Genomic DNA, 9,227 nt, shown 5'->3' with positions numbered 1-9,227 from the left:
ACAGTTATTTTTATAATATCTTTAGTTTTTCATGCCTGAATTCCTATGTGTGCATATGTCTGTGAAGGTGAGGTTTGGAGCAAGCAATTTGTTTTGACCTTTTTTAAGACTGGTTTTATGATCCATAAACATATGGAAGAAAACTAGTTGAAGGCACTTTTAGGCTTGTCATTTAAATATTTCAAGCATGTTTTATCTTCTTGGTAAGAAAGACTCTAAGCTCCTTTAGGGAGGAATCCTGTCTACTTTCTTTAATTCTATCCAGAGCTGTGCATATACACAGGTAGCTAGAACACTGTGGGACTGAGTTTTAATCTCCTGATTTTCATTTATGCCCATCAACTGTAGGTCTAAGATCAATTATAATGCTTTGTCTTGCCACCTGTTTCTCTGCTTTTTAAAATAGATAAGTATTTATTTTAATGTACATTTTGCAAATATAACAAGCACACCAAACTACAGGATTTTGTGAACACTGATGATTAAGATGATTTTAAATGTGGTATGTATATAACTTGATTTGTTTTAAATAAGTTTGTTTAATATTTCAAATGAAGTGAGTTAATATAAAGAAATACATTAGGCACACAGTTTTACACATTGTTCTTGTACATGGCAAAGAAAAATATGACTCAAGATTGGAAACAGGTTTACAGAATTCACACACAATTGTTTTTTGTGTAATAGAACCGATACTTAGTTAAAATTAATCATAAGATGACCCAGTTGTAAACACTTTGAGGGTAGAGAGTGTGTTTTTTATTCACTGTATTCTCTGCAACCCAACCCACTACCTTACATACATTTAGTTCTCAATAAATATTTCTTGAATTTAATTAAGAATGGACTAAAACAGTGGTATTTTGTGTTCATGTTAGATACCTGTAGGTAAGAAAAAAACAAGGTAGCAACCAAGTGTTTTCTGTATCTTCATGTAAGCTCAGGGGCTCCAGCTCAATATAGTTTTTCTATATCCTCATGTGTGTCTTCACCATTTTATCTTCTAGGCTGAGCCTACCACAGCACTCAATTATTTGTTCGATAAAGAAAAGATGTATCAGTGTTTTTGACCAGGAATTCAGCAATACTTGGTGGTTTTGAATAAGTTTCAAGGGACCAGTGTTTAAATTGGGCCAGCCAACCATATTATCAACCAAAACTGCCAAAAGTAGTTTAAGGAATAAAAACCATTTTTGACATTAATATCCTGCTCTACTCTTTGAAAACTGGTATTGAATCCATGATCTTATTTGATCCTCACAACAATTGTAGGAAGAAGAATGGGCAGATAGGGTTCAATATTGATAACAGATGTGAAAAGGGCTATACATTTTTAAATTATGATTCTCATTTTTCAGATGAAGAAGCTGAAATGGCTAAGTCCTGAACTTAGCTCTCCAACCTCTAAGTCCAGTGCTCTTTCCACTTCAAAATTGTTTTCTTTTTTTTTCCCCCTTTTTTGGTCATTCCTTATTCCTTAGGCAACTTTTACGCCAAAGTCAGAGGGATGAGAAAGAGAAGAAAGGGCTTTGAGAACTAGTAGTGAACATTTATTGAGTTCTTATAGTGAATCAGAAATTGTATTTTACCTATAATTCTCAAAGCAATCTGGAAGAGAGGCACTATTTTTCTATTATTTAAACTGTACACAGGAGGACTCTAAAGCTTTAGCCAAAGCTGATTTATATTTGCCCAAGAGCTCACAGCATGAGGGAGACCTCAGCTAAGTCTGACCCTAGGGGGCTGAGTTTTTAACCATCACACTAGGCTGCGCTCCATTAAAAGGCCCCACGGCTTATTTTACGAATGAGACACCTGAGGCCAGAGAGGTAGATTTGCTCCGTATCCCTCACTGAATTGTGAGGACAGAACCTGGACAAAAAGCCAGGTTTTCAGGGCTCTAAGGGATCTCACGACGCCTCTGGCTTTGCACCTTAGGGATGTGCCAGTCTACAGACGGAAGAAGTAACAACCTTGCTAAGGTCATAGGGCGGGTTAATAGAGAAAGACTGAAACCTGTCCACTAAGACCTGTTCCCGCGCTCCGATGGCTGTGCAACAGGGTTAAGAAAAAAGGTCGAGAGGCTCGGGGGCGAGGTGGGGGGACATCGCCTCAGTAACAGGCAGACCCAGAAGTACGACCACGTGGGGGAGCCGCGCGCCCTACCTGGAAGGGCCCGGGCCCGGCCCCCGGCGGCCACGCGCTCACAGGCAGGTTTTCCAGGCCGTGCGCGATATCCAGCTGCTGTGGCGGAACCGCAGGCTCCTCTTCAATCGCTGCCATCCGGAAAGGCCGCGTCTTCTCCACGGCTTCCACGAACATTCACGCGCCTCACGCCGCACCCACTACCCTGACAGGCTCGAGCTCGCAAAGGCTGCTGGGACTCGTGGGTCCCGGGGCCCCACCGCCTCATGGGAGTTGTAGTTGTCGCCTCCTCGCAAGCGGCCAGTGAGGGCGCGTCTCGTCGGTCGCTCAGCTTTCCTTGACTTTTTCAGTCTGGCTCCCTGGTTGATTTGAGCCAGAAGCACAACAGATAATTACAAAACCGTGTAAGGTATGGACAACACCTCGGTAACACGAAATAAAAGGCTTTAGTTTTCCCTGGGAGCATCAGGGAGAGGGCTTTGGAGGCGACGCCACTTGCGCAGGTTTTTGAGGACTTAGGAGACGTTTGCGGGCGTGGAGGGAGGGGCCGCGTTCTAAGCCGAGGGGGGAAATGCACAGCAGGGTTTCCAAAGAGGGGAACGTGCGTGGAAGTTGAAGGACACATTATGGGGCCCCGTAAGGAATTTGTGTTGGGTACGCCCACCCGCTGAGGAGAGGTCTGTTCCCGGTTGCTCTGTTTCCCCCTTCCCCTTTCCCCCTTCATCCTCCCTCCACCCACCCCACAAAAACTCTCCTCCCTGCCGGAAGATTCTGGTAGCCTCAAAATTGCTGAATCCAGTGGAATATTTTAAATCTTGCCAAAGCTCTCTGACATGATTGTCCTACTTCTTGAACCCCTCTCGCCTCCATTCCTATGGCTTCCAATATTAATACAAAGGATTAGGCCGTCAGCCGCTAACCCTGAGGGGATGTTTCTCTTTGAATCCAGTTATGCATCCAGCTAAGCGTTGGGCGTTCTGCGTTCTGTCCAACAGGCTCCTCAGGCTCAAAACAACCGGAATTGACTTCTGCAAACCTTGCTTTTTTCCTTCTTTAAAATCAACTGGGAAAATAATTTGTTCAGGATCTATAGAACCACCAAAGCAACAAACCAGTTTCGCTGTATTCCTTCTCCTTATACTCTCATGCTAAGGACCTCGTGGCCAAGTCTTACTGATTCCACTTCCATGATGTTTTTATTTTCATTCCTTCTTACGTGTTCCCAGACTCTCATTTCTTGCTTGGATTATTGAAGTCATTTTCTTCAATACCCCCAAATCACCCTTACTGTCACTGCTATAATGATCTTTTGAAGATCTGTTATGTTTTGCTCCCTAAAGCCCTGTTTGCTCAATTTTCTCTCAAAGTCTACCTTCTATATTTTGCCTTATAAGGCCCGTGAAGATCCAGACCATACTGATTTCTTTGGTCTCTATTGCTGCTATTCTCTGTTTTGGACCCTTTGTTGTATTGATATTTTTTAAACAAGCCATGCTACTTGGACCTCTGTGCCTTTGTTCATGTTGTATGGTGTCTGTCTGTGCAGCTCGTGTCCCCTTCTCTATATCTTTCCTGACCTCGTGAGGGTGGGAAACCTACGGCCTCAAGGCCACACGTGGCCCTCCAGATCCTCAAGTGCGGCCCCTCGACGGAATCCAAACTTCACAGAAGAAATCCCTTTATTAAAAGGATTTGTTCTATTAAATTTGGATTCAGTCAAAAGGCAGCAGGTTCCCCACATGGGGAAAGATCCAGAAGGCCATGTGGCCCCAAGGCTGCAGGTTCTCCACCCCTCATAAAAATTATACATGTACGGGGGCAGGGAGAGAGAGAAGGAGAAATATTTTGTTTTAACTTAAATGATTTTGGTACATTTATTTGCTAGTCTTTTGATATAAATGGGGTGGGGTGGAGTGGAGAGAGGGAGGAAAAGGTACTGTACTGATTAGAGTTTCACGTCAAGCTTACTCTGAGTTTCAGTTTTGGTATCTTTAAAGTGAGGGCCAGGAACTAAAAGATAGGGAAGCAATCTGAGATCATGACCACCCCTCCCCCCTCACACCCCCCCTCCCAGTCTTTTATACTTTTCTCACCTACACCCACTTCAATGACAAAACACTTTTTAGTGACTTGCCTTTTTAAAAATCTTTTCAGAATGTTCTACTTAATTTCCCTAGAGGGGAAAAACTCTTTGTATTCATAGTTCATCATCTTTTCCTCAGGTGATTACAATAACAGTTATACCTGGTGTTAAGAGGTTTGGGAACAGACACTAAAATCAGGCTTATAAATGTGGGTATCCATGAGCAAGTAATAAAGCCACCTTTTTTTACTGAAGTACACATCTGATATAAAAATACTTTTTCTGAGAGCAGGTTTAGAGGGGAAAATAGGGAATTCATTCTATATAGAAAAAAGCAAATTGTAATGGTTAAGGGCACAGGATCTGGAATCAGCATGCTTAAGTTCATATTCCTACCTTGCCGGTTTCTGACCATGTACAAAAATAGCTAACATTTATTGAGTTATTATTATGTGCCAGACACTGTTTAAGCACTTTACATGTACTAATTCATTTAATTCCCATAATAAGGTACTCGAAACACACACCACAGGGTCATTTTAGATTCAACTAAACATTCAAACTCACAGGACTATCATTGGCCACATCTGGCATTTAGCTTCACTCAAGGTTATAGGACAAGAGCCATATCCTGTCCTATAGTCTCCGTGACCAGCAGAGAGGCTTCAGGTGTTCCCCTTGTGTGGGAATAGTGTTTGTAGCTGTCCACACCTCAGGTCACAGAGCTGTTGGGAGCTTTCTTGTTTGTCCTCCCAGAGGGTGGCTCAAATGTAAGAAGAAGAGATCCTCATTAATAGGATGTGCGGGCATCCTGAATTAGAAGTCTTACTCCATAGGAGCCGCAGACTTTAAGGTAGTCATGTAGTAAATATTTTATCAGATACAGTTGTGCACCTGCTCTTCCTTAAAAGAGGAGATAGGGCTGGGTGCAGTAGCTCATGCTTGTAATCCTGGCACTCTGGGAGGCTGAGGTGGGAGGATTGCTTGAGCTCAGGAGTTTGAGGGCAACCTGAGCAAGAGCCAGACCTGTCTCTAATAAAATTAGAAAAATTAGCCAGGCAGCATGGTGGCACGGGCATGTAGTCCCAGCTACTTGGGAGGCTGAGGCAGGAGGATTGCTTGAGCTCAGGAGTTTGAGGTTGCAGTGAGCTACAATGACAGCACTGCACTCTCCCCAGGGTGACAGAGTGAGACTCTCTGTCTCTCTCTCTCTCTCTCAAAAAAAAAGGAGTTGGTAACTTATGTAATACAATTAGCTGGTTGTAGTGTAATTAAGAAACATAGGAGGGTTTAGGTAAAGTGCTATGGAACTGCAAAAGTAGGAAAGATTACTTCTAGCTGGGGAGATCAGGGAATGCTCCATGAAGAAGAGGCCCTTTGTCATAGGCCTTGAAGGATGGGTAGGATTTGGGCATTCTAGCCAGAAGGAACAGCAGGAGCAAAGGAATAAAGAGAGAGATGTGTATAGGAAAGAGTAATTTCAGATTGGCTGGAGATAAAGTTCCTCTCATTTTTCAGGAATTATGAACAATAAGGGAATTTTGCAGATATTCAAAGGACATGCTGTTCTTTCATTTTAAGAAAATCTTTCGAACACTGATTACATGTATGGTGCTGTTTACCAATTTGGGAATGTACACATGAAGAAGACATGGTGCCCTGGGAAAGCTTGTAATCTAACAAATGACTATATACTTACAGAAAATAATAAGAACTGTAAGAATGTTATGAAGAAAGAATTATGGGAGCCATGAGGAGAACCACATTCCTGTATTTTTGGACTATTGTACCATTTTTATTTTTTAACTGTTTCTTGGTCATAATGTCTGCCCTTTGGAAAACTGTTTTGAAGGATCCATTTTATCTTATTTTTTCTGAAGCTGCCAGTGATGGTGCTTTCAGAATAAGATATTTAGTTCTTGTTGTCCCTTTGGTTTAATTTGTTTTTATCTTGCTGGCAAAGGATCCAAAAGTATTTTATAGAATGTGAGATTAAAATAATGAGAGGATATTTTCAGGCTGATATAACCAATCTTCAGAATGCCCAGCAGTCAGTTTTTCATCTTTTCCAGATCTAGAAACTATCTTATTTTCTCTAGACACCTGTTCTTCACTGACCAGGAAACTTGATCTTCAAAATTTGTTCTGAAAACCATTATAGATGTTGGAAAAAATGTATTTTTTCACATTAATGAGTTGCTCAAATAGATTGTAAGAAATGGGCCCTGGACCTGAATATTACATTGATTATTCAGATTTCTTTTGGCTTTTTCACTGGCAGAAGAGAAACTAATCAGATCAGAAATTTTAAAAAATAAAAGAAAAAGAAAACAATACAGTATGGTAAAACTCTGACATTCTGTAAGTTCAGTTTTCTGGATAAATTATGGGATATGACTATATGATCTTTCCATTTTTTGACAAAAATGGCCTTTAATTGGGCAGTTTTCATGCTTTTATTTTGCCAGAGTTTTTATGAAGTTCTGTATGGCTTTGAATTCAGAAGCCATTTCTTCATCAAAGTCCCACTGGCATTATGTCAGCCTAATCTTCTGGGAGGTACTTTATAGCCAGTGATGAAAGGTCTAAAGTCAGTAGAAGTTATATATTTGTTAGCATAATGACATCATGAATAGAATAGTTTGGAATATCCTAGCCTTACAGTAAGAACTATCACTATCAGATATTAAGAAGGAGTGGTATAGGCACTGGATCCTCTTATGAAAAAAGATTGTGTGTAAATGAAATAATTTTGACAACAAAACATGATTGTTGATACTTTTGGGGATTTCTGTCCAGCTCAGTGACTATTTCCCTTGTAAGAACATGCCAGCGCCCACCTGACCCATTCACTGGTGGTCGTGTTAATATTACACTGTTAACCCCTAAGCCTTGGCCCAAGCTTTTGGCTTCCTGGTGTACACCTGATTCAATCTAGGCCAACTGGATTCTCTTGGTGAGGAGTTGAGATCAGATAATAGCTAAAACTGTATTTATGTATTTTGGGAGCTGAGTGGTAGCTTTATTTGGTATATGGTTGGAGAAGCAGAGGAAAGTCAGCCTATCAAAAGACAAATAAAGCAGAGTGACGAGGAGAGACGAATTCTTAGTTCCTTACAGCTGTCTATTTCTGGTTCCAGTCTCTTTTTTTTGATTCACTCGACATAACTGTAGCCTTACAATAAATTCTTCCTTTGGGGTTAGGTGAAGTCAGAGTAGCTTCTGTTATTTTAAAGAATTTTGACCAGTAAAAGTAGTGTACACATTATTATTACATTATTATTATTAGAAAGTGTGGGCTGGATAATTAGCTGCTATGCTCTGTACAGAAGTTAGTTGATATTTATGAATTTTTGCTCATTTCAAAAGTTGGATAAGCTACATTTATTTTACCACTTTACTGTTCTGATGCGTCTTCAGTAAAGAATGCCTTCCTGAAATTTACATCAAACAGTAGTAAAAAATATGAAATTTCTATCTAATGGAAGGAATAATAATACCACAATAATAAAAACTACTTGTATAGCATATAATTTGTGCCCAGTATTGTTGAAAAATAGCAAAATGGAAGGTAAAAAATCTTTTTTGTGGCTGAAATTTTATGTCAAAGTGACTCCTTCTTAGGGATCATATTAATTTTCAGCTTATAATTCAACATTTCTGCAACTTTCTAGGCTCCTAGCAACATTTTCACTGTGGTAGCTTCCTAGCTTCAGTTCTGGCATTTGGAAGGAGAAAGGAAATGAAAACAAAGAAACAAAAAACCAAATGCAAAGAATTTTACTCAGGTACCCAAGACTAATTGGTTAAAGTACTCTGAAAAAAATGTTGATGATTTATACTTATTTTTAGATATTTCAACCAGGAAAATTTTGGTGTGAAAAGAATTCTACAGAGGAAAAGGCCCTTTTCTTTTTCATTATTTCTGTATGTGTTAATGTGTTAAAGTCAATGTCATGGCTATAAGTAAGTGGATCTTTATATATGAATTGAGGAATACCATGGAGATTCTTTTTGCTCTTTCACATTTATAGTCCTAAAAGACCATTTTCAATATCTGACGACTATACTTGAAATCCCCCTCATTGGAACTTCTCCGATTGTGGTAAGCATTGCTGTCTCCAAGTAATGTTCTTTCAGAACTACAATATTCCTGGGAATGAAAGAAATGATAAACAGAGATATGTTTTATCATATTGCTTTCCTTCCTGACAAGGAGATACTTGGAGCAGCCACAGGACTTGAAGGAATTGGTAAGGAGGAGGAAAAGAATGCCTGACATATCAAATTAACATTCATTAAACACTTACCTCATTCTTCAATGTTGTCCAGAAATTTCTGTTATGATAAAAATGTTCTTTATCTTTGCTAACACAGTAGCCACCAGCCATGTGTGACTACCAAATACTTGAAATATGGCTAGTGTGACTGAACTACTGAATTAAAATTTTTATTTTTAATTAATTTAAATTTGATTTAAATAATCACATATAGCTAGTTACAACTGTATTGGACAGCACACTTCTAGACACTGTACTAAATACTATAGATATTTGTAATTTAATCCTCACAATTCCATGAAGTAGGCAGATCTCAGAATTGAAGTTCAGATAAATTAAGTATTTTTTTTTAATATATTCTACATATTTGAGTGGTAGAGATGGATTTGGGCCCAGGTCTGAAACTCTGCTTCTCTGAACATAAAGTTTCTCATTGTCGGTGTTGCTAAACCTTAGTCATATTCCGAGACTGCCTTTCTTTTGGCTGCTGTGGAGGAAGTAAAGGATTTGAAATTATGAAATTAAAAAAAATATAGTTATTCATTTTATTTGAATGTATAGTAATTTATGTAATGAAGAGCATTCTGTAACTTGAGAGATGATTTTCCTAAAGGCTGTACCCCTCAGGTTTAGAAAATACAACAGATTAATTAATCTGCTTCAAAGAAAACATTGATCTCACTGTTGAATATCCCAGTCTTTGAGCCTGACGACGACGA

General features: G+C 39.5%; 1 protein-coding gene across 1 annotated transcript in view; it reads right to left on the bottom strand.

Annotated features, from left to right (window-relative positions):
* Nucleotides 1–2,322, bottom strand: part of LOC105812204 (histone-lysine N-methyltransferase SETMAR) — a 9,742-nt gene extending 7,420 nt beyond the window's left edge. Inside the window, exon 1 of the mRNA XM_012646593.1 lies at nucleotides 2,167–2,322. Within this exon, the coding sequence (XP_012502047.1) occupies nucleotides 2,167–2,322 (156 nt within the window). The remainder of the gene's footprint in view (nucleotides 1–2,166) is intronic.
* Nucleotides 2,323–9,227: the final 6,905 nt, after the last annotated feature.

The sequence above is a fragment of the Propithecus coquereli genome, unplaced genomic scaffold (assembly GCF_000956105.1).
Source record: "Propithecus coquereli isolate 6110/MARCELLA unplaced genomic scaffold, Pcoq_1.0 Scaffold107, whole genome shotgun sequence".
Lineage (NCBI taxonomy): Eukaryota > Metazoa > Chordata > Mammalia > Primates > Indriidae > Propithecus > Propithecus coquereli.
This window is presented reverse-complemented; position numbering and strand designations above follow the sequence as displayed.